Source organism: Lygodium microphyllum, chromosome 15, assembly GCF_053477565.2.
Source record: "Lygodium microphyllum isolate KBCC chromosome 15, Lygodium_microphyllum_v1.1.10, whole genome shotgun sequence".
Classification (NCBI taxonomy): Eukaryota; Viridiplantae; Streptophyta; class Polypodiopsida; order Schizaeales; family Lygodiaceae; genus Lygodium; species Lygodium microphyllum.
Window position 1 is genome coordinate 93,949,402 of NC_141149.1, and position 20,503 is coordinate 93,969,904.

General features: G+C 41.9%; 2 protein-coding genes across 2 annotated transcripts; both read right to left on the reverse strand.

The window, feature by feature from the left end:
- Positions 1–3,032: 3,032 nt before the first annotated feature.
- LOC148024775 (chaperone protein dnaJ 10-like) lies at positions 3,033–4,752 on the reverse strand. Its single transcript, XM_087693766.1, has 2 exons — positions 4,127–4,752; positions 3,033–3,052 (listed from the first exon to the last, which is right to left on the reverse strand). Exons 1-2 carry the CDS (start codon positions 4,740–4,742, stop codon positions 3,033–3,035), a joined length of 636 nt encoding a protein of 211 aa, XP_087549892.1. The 5' UTR covers positions 4,743–4,752.
- A 1,957-nt stretch (positions 4,753–6,709) lies between these two features.
- LOC148024776 (phenylcoumaran benzylic ether reductase IRL1-like) lies at positions 6,710–8,723 on the reverse strand. The gene is made up of 5 exons (XM_087693767.1): positions 8,366–8,723; positions 8,066–8,200; positions 7,670–7,907; positions 7,146–7,349; positions 6,710–7,013 (listed from the first exon to the last, which is right to left on the reverse strand). The coding sequence occupies exons 1-5, from the start codon at positions 8,558–8,560 to the stop codon at positions 6,850–6,852; spliced, it is 936 nt and encodes a 311-aa protein (XP_087549893.1). The 5' UTR covers positions 8,561–8,723; the 3' UTR covers positions 6,710–6,849.
- Between the last annotated feature and the right edge of the window lie 11,780 nt (positions 8,724–20,503).

Here is a 20,503-nt window from a genome sequence, read left to right on the forward strand (position 1 = left end):
TTAAGAGCCGAACAAGCAAGTATAGCTGGTTGTTCTACCATAGCTACAGGCATCTTGGTGGCCGCAGTTTCAGTCCCCTTCTGAGCACTGGCAGGTGTGGTGCTTGTCCCCATCTTAATTTCATTCAATCTCTCTTGACCAACATATGCACTGCCTTGGTTATATTAGCGCAATCTAATTTCAGCCCCATTTTAGAAGAGGCATATTCTAAACGATCAATTAGCTTCTCCTGCAAGACAGGATATGCAGCCTTCATAAAAAAATCAATTATCTAACTTTCCAATGATTGCTACTCATCAGCATCCAACTGCGCATACTGACTTTCAAATTCACGGAGCAAAGCTATAGCAGCTAACCCTTTATTGGGCTTTTCAATCCAATCTATAAAAGTCTTTTTAGTTACCAATCCTACATCTTCCTAAAAAACTCTTCTCTCAAAAATTTCTTAAAAGTTTCCCAATCAACATCTCTTCTATGTAACTCATCAATTTGATCATGCAATGCAAGCATGGCCAAACGGCGAGAGAAATACTGACTCCATGCATACTACAGTACCCCATGAAACAATATCTTTTCTTCATACAACCAGATGAAGGCCAAAACATTTTGACCCTTTAACTGTTTCAATTCCTGTTCCACTACTTGCAATGCATTCATAGCTAAGAAATCAATTCTTTCTACTTCTTGTCGAGTTTGCATCATTGTAACAACAATTACTGTTGTTATTGTTGCTGCAACAAAGTAATCATCCGTTGTAAAGCATCACCACCACTTGAACTTGCAAAATCCCCCATCTTTACACACTGACTGTTGACTTTCACATCGGGTTTACCACTGTCAGAGCATTTGAGGTCAAAAGTCTATCACACGGGGGTAAGAGACAGTAGGGTGAAGGGAGATTGAGGGAGCTGAGCAATTTATGAAAGAGAAGGGGTTCGAAGAAATAGAAGATGTAGAAGAATACTCATAGAGGTGAAGCCTATTAAATTTTTTTTACATCTTGAGAAGATAAATCCCTTGTAGACCGAAAACGTGCATGAATTAGTAGCTTCCTCTTTGCTGCTCAAACCACCAATCTGATGCTTCTGTTGGCTATGAAAGGGGGGTAAAATACCATGATACATAGTCAGAATTTTCCTAGATCACTCCTTCTTCTTCTCCCAGTTTGGACCCAAGGGATCCACTAGGGTTTACCATATGGTACCACGTGAGTGTAAGGGAGGAGGGTTATTTAAGGGAAGAAAGGTACATTTTATAAGGTAAGGTCCCATAAATAGGGGGTAGATAAGGGGTATTTTCATAGATTTCTTGCATGCAAGTGACATCTCCTTATTACTACTAGTGAATAATGATGCACTCTAGAGTTTTATCACATTGTGTTCGCGTAGCGGCACAACAACAGGCATAGGTGAAGGCATAATGTAAATAGAAGAGAATAGGAAAAGAGGACCTTGGCAAGATGGTTGGTCATGCAAAAAAAAGAATGGGTGCCCAAAGGGATGAGGGCATGTATAAAAGCCAAAAAAGTGAATATATTAGCTCATTTTTGGTGTGTGGCAAAAGTAACTCTCTTCTTCTTCTTCTCCTCTTCTCTTCTTCTTCTTACTTGCTTGTGCTTGAGAGAGGGAGTGTAAGAGTGTGAGGGAGTGAGTGTGTGAGGGTGAGGGACCATGGTGGAGAAACTCTCCATCTTCTCCTCTCTCCTTCTCTTCTATTCTCTTATCTCATATCGCACATGTGGCTATGGAGCATAGAGCTTGAAGGTGCAGGATTGAGGTTACTTGAGCTTGTATCTCGGATCGTGGAGCTACTAGTGTGCGTGAGAGAGAAGAGTATTCGATCAGGCATTGAGGTAAGCTCACTCCACTCGTAAGCTTGAGAGCACATAGGGCTATGTGATAGCTAGCCATTGGCATATTGGCTTGAAATGCTTGAGCAATAAGCGGCCCTTGGGTCTTGGTAGGTTGAGCAAAAGCTCCCACATACATGTAGCACTAAGAAGTAACCCATAGTTACATGAGTATGATTGTAGACACATGTGAGGTATTTTGGCCACAGAACCTAATGTCATATTGATGCAAGAAAATGGATTTTGAGAAATTGTCATCTATCTTGCAACATGAGTAACATATAGTTGGTACAAACATACACTTTCATACTAGTGAGATGAATGGAGATACACTATCCTTTCATGCAAAAGAAGAATTTAGCAACAAGTGTATTGGTTTGTGTGAGCTAGTAAACATGATTGGGCATTTAACATTTTCACAAAGGCAATGAGTGCATACAAAATCCATATGTTTGTAGCTACTTTGGATAAGATATGGGATTGAGCTTGAGGGAAGGTGTTGAGAACTTGGTCTCAATACATATGGAGGACCTACCAATTGATTGTTCCACACCTATGGTGTTGGCATGCATGATATTGCATCATTGTTGTTATATATGTACGAATCATTTTGCAATATTGCTAATAGTTGAATGCAAATCCTACACAAATATCATAGCTATACGACCAACCTATCTACTTTCATTGCATGTAGTACAACATGTTGTCGAAGGGTTTTGAAAGCAATGTCGCAACTTCAGAAGTCCTTGATAAATTTCAGGATAAAAGATTAATCAAGCGTGACATTTACAACCCTATTCAACTTCAACAGGTTCAGCTTCATAAAGGAAACAAATTTGATTTATAAATTGGCTGCTCAAAAACTGAGGTCCTTCACGTCCCTTTGATATGCCTTCAACTTTTTCTACAATCTCCTTTGGTAGAACTCTTTTCAATTTTTTAACTAGAACAAAGTGTGATTAGCTATAGCACATTCTTCAGAGATTTGATAAACATTTTGATGAGCAAGCAGCATGATAGAACATTTCTGTTTGCTGATGGAGAGTATTAGGACTTCATGTGGTGCTGTGAACATCCTCAGACCTTGCAGACATGTTCAGACAAATGTAATGTCCATGTTGCAACATTGATTGTTACAATACATTCAGATCCTCTTAAGAATCGTCTTTTAATGTGACTGAAATCAGTGGCCTCTGTCTTGTATACAAGAACTGAAGTCTCAAAGTGTTGTTTTTGATATTAATTCTTCAATGGCACTCTTGATGAGCTTAAAGAGAAGATACAGAGAGCACTTGATAGAAAGTCTGGATTGTTTCTGAGCAATAATCATCAATCAAAATTTCTCATTTTCTCTTGTCATGATGTCATTCACAAGAGAAAATTTTTGTGTCTTCAGATTCCAGAAAGAGGTGTAGAAATTTGTGTTGGTTCTCTATCTTCTGCAACTCCAGTCCTCTGTCAAAAATTGTATGGGGGGGGAAAGAGAACAATTATCCTGAGTGTGGAGGAGAGCGATCCCAAACTCGCAATTCTGCTTTGGTGCGAGAAAGGTTCATTCAACTCCACGAAAGCAATCAGTGGAAGCTTCATACACAGTGAAGAAGATGCCAATTCTATCTCTCTCTCTCTCTGTAAGTGCTATTCTGTGTGTGAAAACGAGATATGCAGTCAGCAGTCCCTCTCGATAGCATTAATGTGAAGGTAGGTGAACATTTTTTGCTTGTGATTGAATGGACGAATAACCAGATGAAATCTCTCTCTCTCTCTATAAAAAGCCCAGTCTTTTCGATGCTTCAGACGTATGACGACATGGTCAATATGCAGACAAAGTCAGTGAATTTCTCTTCCCCTCATTCTCTGAAATCTCCCTTCTCTTACGCAAATGGTCTGAATTTGGGCTCCAGTGTTCCTTCTTTTTCGCCTCTGGTTCCACGCAAATAGTCTGAATTTGGGCTCCAGTGTTGTCCTTCGTTTTCACCTCAGTCGAGTTTTTGTTTTTCTGGTTCCCTGAATCGCTCTCCTCAAGTGTTGAATATCTTGACCGAGATCAAAATAATCATGGGCTTTTACTACCAATCTGCTGCCTGATCCTTCAACAAGATAGCCATGGCTCGTCAAGCCGGATCCCAGTGCTTTCCTCCTCGTCGACAGAGAAAACCATTCCCCTCCCTCTCCGTTGAATTCGCGTTGCTTTTTCCTACACAATCGATCCCCTTCATCGTCAAAATTAGCTCTTGAATTAGCTAATTAGCCTCCCCATTCCGAGATTCCCTGCGCCCCATTCAGCGAAAAAAAGAACACCCATGAGAAATATATTTTTCCCAAGCTCTTTTGCCGCTTGTCGCTTGTAGATGTAACCTATTGTGTGTAGCATAGGCTCTCCAAAAGCTGCTTCTGAAAGACGATGAGCCTCTTCTTTTGCCCATTCTATAAATGCTTGTCTATTATTGACGAGCAATTCTAACTTCTTCTCCAAAATTTCCACAAGTTTCATTTCCCTCTCTTTTTGTACCTCCTTCATCTTCTCTTGAGCTCTGACTAGATCATCTATTCCTAAATCTAGAGATGCCATAGTTGCCATTGCCAGCTGGCCAATGTACTCCTCAAAGAGTTCGCTGCCAAACAGCATTCCAAACACAGCTGTAGTGTCCAACATGCTTTCCTTGGAAAGAGAAGATTTTCCATATCTGTCATAAGTTTCTCTTTGTTGAGGATCACTCAATACTTGATATGCCTCTCCTAACAACTGAAAATTCGAAGCAGCTTGAGGATCATTTGGATTTTTGTCTGGATGCACTGTTCTTGCCTTGTCGTAGTAAGCCTTCTTTATGGCAGCAGGGCTCGCATCAGGGCTTACGCCTAGGATATCATAGAACTCGGTCTCCTTCACCATATCCCCACTCGCAGACCAGAAAGGGCCACTGACACCATACTCCCATGCAACATTTGAGCTTTGCAAAATAGTAGCTGCCCAAGTCCACTGTGATACAATGACACTCGCAATCAAGCCTGTCTTGATGCTCCTACCAGCTGTATTGAACCATTCTGAGGTGTACTGAACATCAAGCAAGCTCCCACATTTGGCATACATATCCACTAATGTACTTCAATTTGCATCTCTTGGAAATAATTTAGTACTTCCTCACAAAGCCCATAATCGGCATATCTTGAAATAAGTGTAGCCCATGAGATTGCATCTTGAGTTACCAATCTATCAAAAACTCCCTGTTCTTCTACATCACATTTAGCATACATGTCAACCAGAGCATTGTTGATTAATTCCTCTTGCTCCAAACCCTCTTCACTATATTTTCCGCATAGAATGAAAGAGCAAACATAACGACTAAGTATGTACAAAGTATCAAATCACACACACAACTTTTGGGTGGTTTTCACACCTCGAATGCGCAGCAATACGACAACATTGAAGATACTGAGTCTTTTGTTTATCACATTGCTAGAGTATCATATTGTATCCACAATAGGTTGGTCTACCCACAACTTGGATATTACTCACGACCACTTCAAATAAGTACATGCTCTTCAAAAAACCAAATTGCAACATAGAGAGTTACTTGCTAACCACATTCTTATCTCTTAAATCTAACACTCAACCCATCTATTTGTATAGGAGTTTCATTTGGGTTATAAGCTTCAACCCTACCAAATCCAATTTCTAATGGCCTCCTTTTGACAACTTTTCGCTTTGAGAGAAAACCAAGCTCAAAGGAAGAAATTCCCACTTAAGTAAAAGCTTCAAGCACAATTTAATTTCCCAGTAAAACACTGTAGATGTTTGTCATATAGCTAGCATTCCCAATTTTGTGATATTTCAAATAAGCAACTTGGCAAGTTTATCTAGAAACATGTCCTTACCTATATAGGCATTGTTCCTTGTGGCCTACCCATGCTTCTACATCTTTGGATCTATCACAAAGGGCAACCTCCCTTGAGATCCTAGTTGACATTTGGCATGTTATTCCAAAGTTTATATGCTGCCTTTCGAAATTGTGGTCTTTGCCTCTAAGGCAACCTCCTTTCACATCCTTTCTCACACTTTTGCACACTAAATAATCATTCATCTCACCCTCTATCACTTTTCTTACTGGACCACTATTACACAATTGTGGTGTTTGTGTTGTTGAACTATCCGCATTGAAGACAATTTCAATGAATTTGGTAATCTATCACTAAGCTATTGAGTACCGAATTTAGAGGCATGGTGTGAGAGTTATGACAAAGAAAAGTTTTAACCACGAGTTGTAAAATGGTGAAAATTTCCCAAATTCACTAATAATGTGTTGTTGAGGTGTCAATCCACTTTGCCCTAGTTCCTAACATAGACCCTCCATCATTATGGGATTTGTGCCAATCCTTGTGGATCTAATTAGACACCTGAAATGTGACCCTTCATCATTGTGGGCCTTGTGCCGATCATTGGGGATCTAATTAAACTGCTTAAATGTGATGTCCCTCTCATTGTACATTGATGACTCGGAATCACAAGTCTATTTATGTTTCTGCAAACAAACACTTTGCAACAAAAACCCAATATCTAATCTGTAATTGGAACACTTGTCTTTAAAAGGACCTTAACCGCTCCATTATATTTTATCAAAGCGAGGTGGTTGGGTTCCCAACTGAAGTGCTCAATGGATCAAGGCATCACTCTACACAAACTACTTAGAAGGTTGATACATCACGATTTGATCACAAGAAGAGCTTTATTAGTCTATCAGTTTCTAAGGGTGGTTTTGTCAAAATGATTGTACATCCCAAACTTGCATGCAAGCCTAGACTTGTCTATATTCATGAAATAGATATGCAACACATGTATGAACTCATGCCTTGGCTTTTTCAGATACATTATTCTACTTTTGGATTGTATCTACAAAGGTGAAATAGTATATAAGCTGCACTAGTGTACATTTATGGATGGCTTGGAGATCTTGGTACACCTTTGAACAAACTAGAGATTGGCATGTAGCAAGCCATTTTTCTTACAGAAACCTGTCGAGGTAATCATTTGTAGAAGTGTACTTCACATCGGGGTAAAGGTTGGTGGCCTCCACATCATGTGCACCCAGCTCAAAATTGCACTGGTCTCCTTTAATGAGCACATCATGAAGGAGTGCAGGGAAAATGTTTCCTGGGAAGGGAGTCTCTGCAACAAATCAACACAAGAGGTGACACATTGATTGGTGGGTACAACCAAAGAGAAGTCAAGCATTTGAGACCATTGGATGGCCTTCCATATGGTAAGGCCGCCATTCTTGGTGCAAGCATCAGCTCTTACCTTGGATTTTCTTGACTATATCTTCCTCTGAAACAAACTGCCTTTCGAGTGTCTTCCCAATCTTCTTCTCCCACAATGATACTAGCTCATTTTGTGTAAGAATGTTTGTTGATGGCCTGATGTGTAGGGTTTTGTTGAGAGTCCTCGGATCGTCAATGGCCTTGATAGCAAATGTCCCAACATCTTCCTCGGAGACATTTATGGCTGCATAATCCAAAGGCCCGCAACCCATCAATGACTTTACTAGAAGGCACCTTTAAAGGGAATATCAACAAGACGAAGAGCTGCACACAAAGTTGCATAGTAGAAACATAAAGCTGCTCGGGAGTCGGAGTTGCTGTTAATGAGAGATGAGGATGAGCATGAGGATGCAGATGAGGATGAGGAAGGCAAATCAAGGCTAGGAGGAGGTGTGCATGGGCGTGGGCGTGGGCGTGCGCGTGCGCGTGTGTGTCCTCTACCAGTGTGCCACAGCCACATGTGCATGGCCTCGAAATCAAGTGGTGAAATCCCCCCCCACTTACTTTTGACGTCTCCGCTCCCATGGATGATCACTTTATCCCTTGGTGGAGATGTGAGGTGTGGTTGGAACAAGTTTGCGACAAAATATCCGGCAAATCCGTTGTTGACAACGTAGGTGTGAGGGATGTGCGCTTCCTCCACAGCACGCCGAATTTGTGCCTTGAGTGCGAACATGGACTTTGCAGGCTCCAGCGCTTGTGCACGATCAACATCGATGCCAAACTCCGACGGGAAAAATCTCTGGAGCAAAAGGGCGGAGGTCAGAAAGTGTCATGAGAATGTATTACCGGTAATACAGACAAAAATCGTGCATCCACTGGGAAGGATGACAGTAAAGGTGGAGAGCTTGCGAATATTGCAGTGCCACTTGGATATTGTGCCCGGATCGATAGCATTACCTTGATAGTCCCTGCTTCTTTGATCGCTGCTATTAGCTTGAATTGCCCGGGTATCTGAGGTCCCGAGACAGTAGAGATAACCACATCCACTTGTTTCAGTGCTGCCACGAGGCTTTCATGGTCTTCCAGTGAGCCCTGTCACGCATCGAAAAATCATGAGGGCTGGTAGTGAAAATGTGGAGACGAAAAACCAGAGGTTTGGTAGCTAGCTGTACACGATAGTGACGTGGCTGGCACAGCGAGAGAGAGAGAGAGCGCGATTGATGCATGTTCCAGCTGACGTAGGTAGTAGAAGTTTACCTGGAGGATGGTGATGCCGGCTGCCTTGAGAGACGCGAGGAGGTCTTGCTTCTTGGAATCACCGGAATTAGTGAGGGTGGAGGGCCGGACTAGGACGAAGGTCGGGTGCTGCGACGCCGCTGCTGCCAAGGCCACGCACTTGCCCAGGTAGCCTGTGGCCCCGATCACCAGCACCTTACTGCTGCTCGACGACATGGTTATAATGATGTGCTTGTAACTGATCTGATTCTCTTTCAATCGCTGATGGCACAAACAAGCTGCTTCTCGATCAGATCGGATCGCAGGCAGACAGACCGACACGAGAGAGAGAGAGAGAGAGAGAGCGAGAGTCGTTCGTTCATGTGTTCATCATGACGGGGGTTTTATAAGGAGGAGGCACTACCGATGGTGAGGTTCCCGCCATACATACTTGACTCGCTCGAGCGAGTCTCAACGAGGGGTTTCTGTGATTCATCTTCTCAACGCTGACGTTTGACTCGCTCGGTTTCCAGAGGAAAACCGGCCCCACCCGGTTGTTGGACTTGTGCGTGGAATCTGACCCGGTTTGCTGTCTGTCGTTGCTTGTGTGTTTAATTAAGCACGTGGAGACTCGGCACTCGGGAGAGGCTGGGTACCAAACCAAAACGTGCGGCCTCCCTTCTCTTTTGGTTTATAGCACGTTACAATGTCGAGACACCAAAAGAAAGCGCTTTTACGCGTCTAAGTCAAAAAGTCATTACGTGTTGTGAGCTCCATGACATGCTTTATTTTTGCCTATCGTATTGGATTATGGATACCATATTACTCTAAGGGACGAAGAACCCATCGAATGTCTCACACTTTTTGAAGAAGGTTCTAGAAGACGTCTATGTATGTGAAAAACTCTAGGCAACTAGCCCTCCCTCACACACTATATACTGAAAGTATTTTCGTGCCTCCGAATTCCTAGTCAACATGTCCTTAATTCAAAAGTTTGTCCCAATTGTATGTTATATTGGTGGACCTCAACTTTTCTCATCGCACATCAATTTGAAATTAGAAAGGTTACTTTTTGCATTTCTTAAATGTTTGATATTATTACGCATTCTCATGTCGACTTGCCAATGGACCAAGAGAATTACCCCTCCTAATTGTCAATTCAGAATCCATACAAATGGATATTCGACCTGACTACTTATTGCAAAATTTTTGTCTTGCAATGGGATGAAAATGACGTAAACAAGGTGAGATTTCCTTCTCCTGACCGAATATTCGATCATCTCACACTTTGACGCCATCCTTAATAAGGGATTAAACAACTGAAGGAATTGTTACTTTGGTTCGCACTTCTTGCAAGCTAAGCCACATATGTCTCTACATCTTTATAATACACCATATGTACACCTACTTGTTAGACAAATGTATACATGATGTGAGATTTGTTGAGAAATATGCAATCACACTCCTATGATAGCCTCTTTGTATGGAGCAGTAAGGTGATGAACATGCAAAAGCCTAGAAGAGTTACCTTTATCTCATAGGCATAGTGGAGGAAAGTGGTGTCATCTTGGAACTATAAAAAAGTGTATTTGACAATCATTTTGAAGAAATGCTACTATACATTATACTTTCGGTCTTGTCCATGTCTCCTCAAGATTGTTTTTATGAGTCCAAGCTAATCTATCTTGGAACCTAATTCACTTGAGTAAGAGTCTCGTCCAGTCATTTGTTATTATGCTTCTTGTCTTTGACTTCCAACCTCTATAGCTAACCTTCCTCAATTTTCGTGTTTCTCAACATGGTATCAGAGCCATGGCGAGCTCGACTTAGCTTAGGACACTGCTCCTCCAGATCAGGTTTAGTAGATGACTTCATCTCCTCACTCTATCTTCACATTACCCTTCTTGGTTGCCATAGCCAACATCACCCACCTTCAGTGGAGGGCTTGTATCTTTCTTTCTAGGCAGTAGTTGCTAGTGAAATGAATTGTGAATAACTCTTTCTTTACTCCTTGCACTTCAGGCTAGCACCTCACAGCCCGAGATTGACGCCTATTTGCTCTAGCATTGCACCTGCTTCAACTCACTGTCCAAATCTGGCCGCCTATTGGTCATACAACGTGTACTACTCGAATACGTCGCGATTAGTCCTGCAAGTAAAGGATATTTGGAGCTCATCATGCGAGCTCTCTCTCCACTAGAGGGTTTATCAAATAATCTACTACAAGCTACAAGCAAAAAACTAGTCGCCTATGTAAACCATAAAGTGGGCAGCCATAGCCGCTTTTCTTTAAGCTCATTTCTCACTCCATTTTTCTATTCCATTTAGCTTGAGCAAGTTAATGCCACTCTCATGCCACTCCACTCTACTATTACACTCGGTATTTAGCATGGGAAACCCACCCTCCAAATAAGCAAGAGAAGACCCACCTTAAAAGATTCAACATCAAGCTCAACAAGCATAGTATCTTGATACTCATTTAGTGCTTTTTGGCACTAGTACTTCTTGTGTCTCTTGACACATCCAAGTTCAACTCACTTGCTGGTTATTTGTTGCTACTCAAACATCCAGCATGGGCAAAGATTCACCATCATGCTGCTTCAAAGAAACGGGCTTCCACACATGGCACACAAGGATAAAGCTAATACTCATGAAGAAAGGGTTGGTAGTCAATAACTAGTGAATAGGAGAAGAGACCTAGAGATGCTGCACTTTTAGCAGTATAACAAAAGAGTGATGAAAAATCCCAAGCAATCATCAACAAGCTTGAGCTTGATGAGACAGTTATATCCACCATAGAGACACATGTGATACATCTCATGCCACTTGGGAACACTTGGACACAACATTTGGTGCCTAATCTAAATCCTCAACATATGGATTGTTGATTGAGTTTTTCAAGTTCGGTATGAAGGCTTACACATCCCTTGCAACTCACCTTAATTATATGGAAAGTCCGCTAACTCAACTTGTAGGGATTAACTTAGAAATGGAAGAAGACATATGCATTGGAGTCTTGCTTAAGAGTCTTTCTCCAGAATTTGGTAATGTCTCCACTACACTATTTAATATGCCGTAGACATCAAAGCATCACCCCTTGAAGAAGAGAAAAATCTCAAAGGTAAAGAGGAAGCAAGCACTTCAAAAGAAGAATGAATGCTCTATGTTAACAACAAGTACAAAGGGAAGAAAGACATTGGTTGTGACTTTTGTAAAAGAACTGGGCACATTGAAAATTTTTGTCACGCCAGGAAAAGATCACAGAAGGCATACCTTGCAATTTTCAAAGATGAAGAAGACCATGAAGAAGAAGAAGAAGACACTCAAGAGAAAAAGGACAAGCCTCATTAGTCCTTCTATTGCCACTATTCAAACCGACTTTTTTAAGCCTTGTATGTACTTGCATTAATGATCCAATCATAAGCCTTGTAACCCTCATGTAACCTGTGTACTATAGCCTCTACACACTTAATGAGGCCTTATAATAGTCCATGATGGATGCTTACCATGTCTTTCATATACGCACACTTAGCAGGACATTTTGTTTCCTTGCAATAGCCTTTGGATGTTTCACCTTATTTGTGGTATGCCCACACTTAGTAAGATTCTACTATGAAAACCTTTGTATACTTAGTGTTTTTTTTTAATGGTTGTTATTGAGGAGGGGTGTTGATAAATGTGCAATCACGCTCCTATGATAGCCTCTTTGTATGTAGCAATAAGACAAGGAACATGTAATAGCCTAGAAGAGTGGCCTTTATCCCATAGACACACAATGGAGGAAAGTGGTACCATCCTATGACTATAAAACAGTATACTTGATAATCATTTTGAAGGAATGCTATTGTACTTTATACTTTGAGTCTTATCCATATCTACTCAAGATTGTGTTTATGAGTCCAAGCTAATATATTTTGGAACCTAATTCACTTGAGTAAGAGTCTTGTCCAGTCATTTGTCATCATACTTCTTGTCTTTAACTTCCAACCTCCATAGCTAACCTTGCTCAAGATCCGTGTTTCTCAACAAGATTGTCCATAAATATATGGCAACAAAAAATTCTCAACTTGAATGTATTGTGAGTCATCATGCTCCTAATGATATAGCATTTCTGAAGATCTATTAAGATAAACTTTCAAAGAAGTAAGTTGCACATCAAACGCAATGCTCTTCGATGCAACTAAGCTCTCATTCTTGTGAGCAATTAACTCAAATACTCTATTCTCTATACAATCTACATTGTTAACAAGGTCTTTAAGCTTCTCTTCTTGATCATTCAAAGATCCAACACATGGCCACCAATATTTTTGGATGTGTTCATATATGTCACCTCTATAGCCCATGGTCTCTTCTAACTCACCCTACATCATTACTGCATCAGCAAGGTTCCCTTCATATTTTACTTCCAATATTCTCTTGATCCTTTGTAGATGGTCACCAATATTCTCACTAAGAGAAATCAAAGCTTTTTGATGATGAAAGAGTGACTTGACTTGCTTTCCAATCCCATCCAAGTGAAGAATGATCCTCAAGAAACCAATAGAACTCTTATGCCCTCCAACATGCTTGAGCGCATGATGAATTTCCTTCTTTCTTGTAACCTCTTTTATTTTGTATATATTCATTTGCACATTAGGAGTGCATTGTACAACATTTTTCCCGGACACATTCTTGTTTAATGTAGAAGCCTCCATACCGGACAAAGAGCATGCCTTAACCTTGAGAAATATATAAACTATTCTCAAGATTTAGAAATAGTGAAAACCCCATACTAATATAACTAACCTACTCTCTCTCTCTCCAACCGACTAACTAACCAACTAATGCAACCAACATAACTAAACCCCCCCTCTCCCTCTCTACCTACCTAACTAATCTACCAACCTATTACTAATATAACCTATTACTAACATAAGTAATAACAAATCAACACAAATATAAACTAACCTAGTTCCTCACCAACAAAACTAACATAACTAATCTACTCTCTCTCTCTCTCTTTCTCTCTCTCTCTAACTACCTAACCAACCAACCAACCTACTAGCTAACTAACTAACTAAGATAAATAACCTATTCTCTCTTTCTCTCTCTCTCTCTCTCTCTCTCTCTCTCTCTCTCTCTAACTAACTAACTAACTAATCTACCAACTAACTAACTAATCAACATAAAATAACCTATTACTTACATGACTAATAACAAATAAATGCAAACATAAACTAACCTACTCTCTCTCTCTCTCTCTCTCTCTCTCTCTCTCTAACTACCTAACTAACCAAAACCAACCTACTAACTAAATAACTAACCTACTCTTTCTTGTTATACAATTTATAAAATTCATAAGAGAGAGATAAAGAGAAGAAGAAGAAGATGATGATGATGATGAAAGAGAGAGTGAGAGAGAGGTGAGAAAAGAGAGAGAGAGAAGAACCTACTAACTAACTAGGATAACTAACCTACTCTCTCTCCCTCTATCTATCTCTCTCTCTACCTAACAAACTAACCAACCTACCAAGGCAACCAACATAACTGATCCTCTCTCTCTCTCTCTCTCTCTCTCTCTCTCTCCTCTTTCTCTCTCTACCTAACTACCTAGATAACCTACTAACCAACAAACATAACTAACCGACACACACACACTCTCTCTAACTAACTAACCTACTAACTAGCTAACTAATCAACATATAATGACCTCTTACTAATATAACAAATAACAAATAAACATAAACATAAACTAACCTACTCTCTCACTAATATAACTAGCCTACTCTCTCTCTCTCTCTCTCTCTCTCTCTCTCTCTCTCTCTCTCTCTCTCTCTCTCTCTCTCTCTAACTACCAAACTAACCAACCAGCCTACTAGCCCCATATTGGGTGCACTCTTCCTAATCTTTCCTCCTTCTTCTCATTCTTCTATAGGGCTTGCTCTCCACCATCATGGCCTAGTCCCAACTAGATATGTTGTTCGCTTACCCACCCCTCATACCGAGCCTTCTTCCTCCACACCTTCTTCAAGTGCAAGCCACCTTCGTTTCCATGTTTGGGCCTTTGGATAAGCCTCACTATAGCTGTATTCATATGTAAGGACAAACAAACATACCTCAATCTGAATACATGAAAAGACTTACAATATCTATAGGTATTTTACATAGATAAACACTAACAACCCCTGCCAACATACTTGCACACACTCATAACTCAAAATATTTATATCACTTCACATTGTTAATAGGCCTAAAGAAATATACAAAATAGAAAAGATTATATAAATAAACAACCAACACTTAGGGCCATAAGTACATAGGTATTTCCTAGAGAAGCTAAAAATTTCCACTCTTCTCAACCTCAATTCTCTTAATGAAAGATGGTTCTACACTCACACCATGCCCCTTACAACATCCCTTTGGATAGAAAAATAGCCCATCTCCTTGCACTAATAGCCACTCCATGGGCTACTTCACAACCCTTATGCACCTAGTTTGAAATGTGCATGTGTCATTGAGGTATGTGCTCATGTACTCATGCTTTACAAAAATATACAATTTTGAAAGATATGCCATGCACTTCAAACACTCGATGCCAAAAAAGAAAAAATAGATTATTTGAATTCTTGTGACTAATCCAAGTAATGCTAGTTCTCTATGCATATATGCATATATGAAAAGTTCCTTTAATTGTTTATTATTCTCCTTAACACTCAATAACCTCATCCCTCATTCAGATTAGAAGGTGCACCACCCCCCCCCCCCCCCCCCAAAAGGGGGTTCTTAATTCATGCTCCAATTTCTCCATAGTACAATATGTACACATGTACAATAGGATGGGGAAAGACATCATCTCATCCCATGCCCATCAACCTCCTGAGGAAGGCAAAGTGCTCTGTAGAGAGGCTTTTCTGAGCAAATCTACAGGATTCTGATTAGTTGAGATCTTGAAAAGATCAACAGACTTGTCCTCAATGACCCCACGTATGAAGTGATACCTCACCTCAATGTGTTTCGTCTTCGAAAGGAAGACCGGATTCTTGGCTAACTGAATAGCACTCATAGAATCCGAATGTAGTGTAGGGATAGCATCAATACCAAGGTCAGCAAACAAATGACCCAACCAAATGGCCTCCTTACAAGCCTCAGTGGTGGCTGCAACATACTCGGCCTTTGTAGTAGAAAGTGCCGTGCATTTCTGCACCCTGGACATCCAAGAAAGAACACCTCGAGCATAGGTGAATAGATAGCTAGAAGTGGACTTCCTACTATCTGCATGTCTTGCATAATCAGAGTCAGTTGGAGGGGAAGCTACAAAGCTCTACCCCAAGACCTACGGATAGCTTATTGATCAAGCGTTTCAAGCCGAGCGGCCATGGCTGCCTCTCACATAGCTGACGCGCAATGCCTACCTTACAGGTGTAGTGAGCTTACCTTGATGCTCAATCAAGTTCCCTCCTCTCTCTTGTACACCGGTAGCTCCACGATCCTTGTGGCAAGCTCAAGAAATCTCAAGCCCTCTCCATTAAGCTCCATCCTCCATAGCCATGCAAGAAAAGAGAAGAGAAGAGAAGAAGAGAAGACGAAGAGAGAAGATGGGGAGCTTCTTCTCCACAATCCCTCACTCTCACACACTCACTCCCTCACTCCCTCACACTCCCTCAATCCCTCACTCGAAGGCAAGAAACAAGAGAAGAAGAAGAAGAATCTTTGGCCACACACAAGAATGAGCTTCTCATTCACTTTTCAACTTTATATACAAAACCCTAAATCCCTTTTGGGCGGTCATCCCCGTATTCCCTTTTTTACACCGGCCATGGCCTAGGCCCTTTTTCCCATTGTTCTTCTATCTTCCTAGCTTCCTTTCCACCACCCGTCTACATGAGTGAGAGCCCAACACTCCTTAAATTAAATCATGATGCGCTTGCACTCTTTTACAAAAGTATTAACTTGCGCTTTTCCTTGTGCACCCTTTTCCTTTATTTAGGACTTTTCTGCATTTCTTATGCTTCCATATTTTTCTTCGCGTGCCTTTGTCTTCCGTTTCACTTTTGCATTGGCCTTTGTCCTCCACTATAGATTTTCCAGATTTTCCACCTTATTTGTCTGACGGTTAACATTACCCCCCTCCTAAACGAGTGCCAGTCCCATGGCACTCACCATCGTAGGTAGTAGGCTTTAGCATGCACCGAAGACATGGGTGGCAAGGACGTCTGTGGTTACCATGGAGGAGTGTTAATAGTGGTGGGGAGGAAGGTTGTTGGGGGCACGTTGGTGGCCTAGGTGGCTGGTGGTAGGGCTATTGGAGCTGGTGGTAGGATTGTTTTTTGTGGGGATTGCACTGATGGAGTACAAGTGGCAGTTTGTTGGGGATTCCTGCACATGATGATTCTTGGAGGGCTTGCAAGATGATAAAGAATAGGAATTCAAAGTTGAGTGTCGATGAAGAGCGAACGACACTTTCGTTGGAGTCTTCAATACTTGCAATTGAAAACCTCTCATAGGTGGTCTCTCCCCAAGGGTAGTGCTAGTTTTTTCTATCGTGCACAAGACATAGTTCAATTAGTTTGGGAGACAGGTCGAACTCTAAGCAAACTGAGAGTATTGTCCTGCACTTGAGAACCCAAACTGTGTATATACTTTGGTGTAGATATTATGTAAGTGCTCATGCATACTTAGATATTACCTAGTTAGAAGACCGTGGGCTGGTTTCTCGTAACAATGTGTGGATGAAGCAAAGTTGTCCATGTTGAGAAGAAGTACATGTGAAGGTGTATGAGACATCCTTTGCGTTGTGACTGCACGACGTAGCCTAATTGAACACAAGGACACCGCAATTTCGGTAATTGGGAGCTATTGGACTTGCTTGATGAGGATGGTATACTTTTCATGGCCATTCATGTGGTGCTTACCACAATTGATTGTAATGGTATTAAAGCAGAGTGCAAGAGGGAATTGTGTGAATGGGTCAGGGTGACAGGTCTAACCATAGGCGAGACAAGCTCCCTAGGTATGTCCAGCCCTTGATGTGCCCTGAATAATTGTGGGTGATGCTAAAGGGCTAGGGGACTAGGGATGGAGCCAATCGACCAAGGTCATTGGTCGTACCTAATTTGAGGACCCCTAGGTGCTATCTTGTGATCGTGCATGCTTCTTATTTTTTGTTCTTTTCTTTTCTTTTTTCCTTTTTCTTTTTTCTTTTTCTTTTCTTTTTCTCGTTCTTTTTTCTTTATTTCTTTATTTCTTTTTTCTTCTTCTTTTTTGTGGACTTGCCTGAGTACAACCATTGTAATATGTTGAGGCTATCACCCTTTCAGTGGGTTGGGAAATGTCAAGGTTCAAAGGCTCAGGAAATGGATATTACAGTGATGAGTGTGTCCTAGCCTCGTTGTTAGAGAAGTGTTGGTTGAGATGGGGAGATACACATAAGATATTGGAACCCTCTTTGGAACGTGCGATATGGGCACAACTGGGGTAACAGCTGCCGTGAGTGCCCGGCATAGAGTGTAACCCAGAAAGAGGAAGTGGTTAAGCTCATGCTTTGGGCCATGCGACGTGGGCACTCGTAAGGGTGATTTCACTTTCGACAGCGTGGCTTTGTCGCGGCTCTTGTCTTGGGTATTGAACACTTTCACTCAAAGACATGCGTCATCCTGCATCCACTTGTCACTTCATGAGAGTACATGCACGGCTCATGCCACAACTATAATAAACCAGTGCAACACAAGGAGACATCACTTATCTAAATTCCATGGTGTTGACTTATCACCTGCACTTGATTAGGTTTTTCATTTGCTAAAGACGTGAAACATAGTAAACACAGATATGAAACGTTTGTACAATGGGGGAACATGTCCGCATGTAACCCTTTAGAGACAAAAAGTCATGGCGAGGTAGCATTTGATAAGCCTTTTACATAATGTGGGGCTACTCTATTTGTATGAGGCCGGGTGGTCGGGCGACTGAGGCTCTATTGGTGAGAGGCTCCTGTGAGGCTGGTCGGGGAAGATGTCGGCTGGGACCCGAATGGTATAGTCCCTGGCCGCAACTGTTTCCAAAATGCTTTTAAGCAATGCGTCAAATTCATGCTTGTCCTAAGTTGCCCTCTCCTCTTTCGAGCACCTGGTGCCCAAGCATCTGGTGGGAGCCTGCACAGTTGGTGTTGCCACACCCCGTGTGCTCCCTTGAGCCCTCGTCCTCTTGGCTTGGGGGGTTTTTTTCCTGCGTCCTAGGCGGTGTCGCTTGGGGCCTCGTTTCTTTGTATACCTTTTGAGGCTAGGTACGTAGTGTTCCAGCAGAGGAACTTGTATTGCATGCTCCCTTAGATAGCATCTTTGCAAGCCAGCTACAAAGGGTGCTCCATGTCTGTTACGGTAGGGGGACCTGCAAAATGCGAACCAAGGATTAGGCCTTGAGATAGGATAAAACTATTCGCATGGAAGGGATTATACAGTGGGTTATCAAGCGCATATGACGAGGAGGGGAGAGGTGAGGCATGTAGTGTTTGTTGTAGAGGGATGGCCCCCATAATGATGTTCGTTTTGCCTCCAGCCATTAGCAAATCTTGGCTTATGCTAAGTTGCGTGGACTGGTTGTCATGGAGTGGGGCAGGGCTCATCCTCGGAAGGATAGACTGGAAAGGAGGAAAGGTGTATAGAAAGGGACAGTACCCTGTCTACACCATCAGAGATGTTGGTCAGGGCTTCCTATGGTGGTAATGAGGGTTGCATGCCCTCCACCTAGAGGCGGGAATGGTCACACATCTTCTAGATGTGTGGTGAGAGGAGGATCTGAGGAGCTTAACCTGTTGAACCCAACTCTTCTCCCTGCACTTAACTATCATTGCTTGTGTGTGTTGATATTGTCTATACAGGGTCACAACATTCATTGTTTATTTATGTACATATTTATGAATCCATGTCACTTCACGAGGATAAAAGCCAATTGTAGAACTTCGGATTGTACTGCAGTGTAGCACACGCATCTAGTACTCGTGGCAGCTTACTCAATACCGATAGATATTTTGCAACATTGAGTAGCATGGAACCTTGTCCGAGTCTATTGGCAACATGTAACACCTCCTCAGTGAGAACCTTATCAGACAAAGAGTTCTCTTGACTAGTTTCAGCTAAGTCCGTACCCCAAATGGCAGTCAGCAGGAAGTTGGTGCCACATAGGTTGGGTCTCTTTCAGACCACCATTTGGCCAATTGCTCTTCTGACACTGTCATGATCTGGGCTCCTAGTTCGGCCATTGCAATGCGGTTTTCAAACCAACGTTGTTCGAATTGACTTTGACCCTTTGATTGTCGCTTTAGTTGCTCTATCTCTTAGAGATTTGGTTGGCAGAGCACATCATTGAATGTTACAGTTAAGCGTAGTTCGTCGGCTTCCTCGTCAAAGATAAGTTGCATGCGTTCATACAGGAGCCTGTTATAGTGCTCATCCTATGTGCTACATAGTTGGCCTCACACTTGGTTGCCCTTTTGAAGGGTCTTCCTAGGAGGGTTTCCTTCCCGTAATTAGCACTATTTGGAGGAACATGAAATAGGATAGGCAAGCTTTCAGTTTTAATTGTCGCAAGGATTTTTCACTTCCCTATGAGTGCTTGTGGGTGTCCCCCGTAAGGGCTAAGAGTTGCATTAGTCGGTGTGAGCTCTGGTTGGCCTAGTAGGGTCCATGATTCATAGGTCAAGATATTGATATCTGCTCCTTTATCAATCAGAGCATCGATAGTATGCTCTCTTTTCGCGGTGAGTTTGACCCTAAGATAAGCACGTGGTACTATGTCTTCATCTTCCGAGTCTTGGCTTGTAAATTTAAGGCTTCTGACAAATGCCCTTGAGTCCCCAACTGCACGACCAATGTGGATTCTCCATTGATGTCTTGGATCATCAATGCAGTGCTATTCAAGGAGCATCTATCATCAGGACTCTCATATCTAGTCATTCTCATTGTTGTAGCTCGATGTTGTTGCTTTCCGCTTTGACTAGATGCAGTCCGAATGCAACATGTATGTGTTTTTGCAGTGTAGCCTTTTTGCCCTTGTTGGCTAGATTGGCCCATTGATGTTCTAGGGTCTCTGTTTCTCTCTTTTTGGGTATGGTCTTTTGGTTGCTCTTTTGCAAGTGAGAATCCATGCTCGTGTAGAGCCATTACTACACTAGGGTCCAATTTGGAGGATCTGTCACGATGCGCGTTT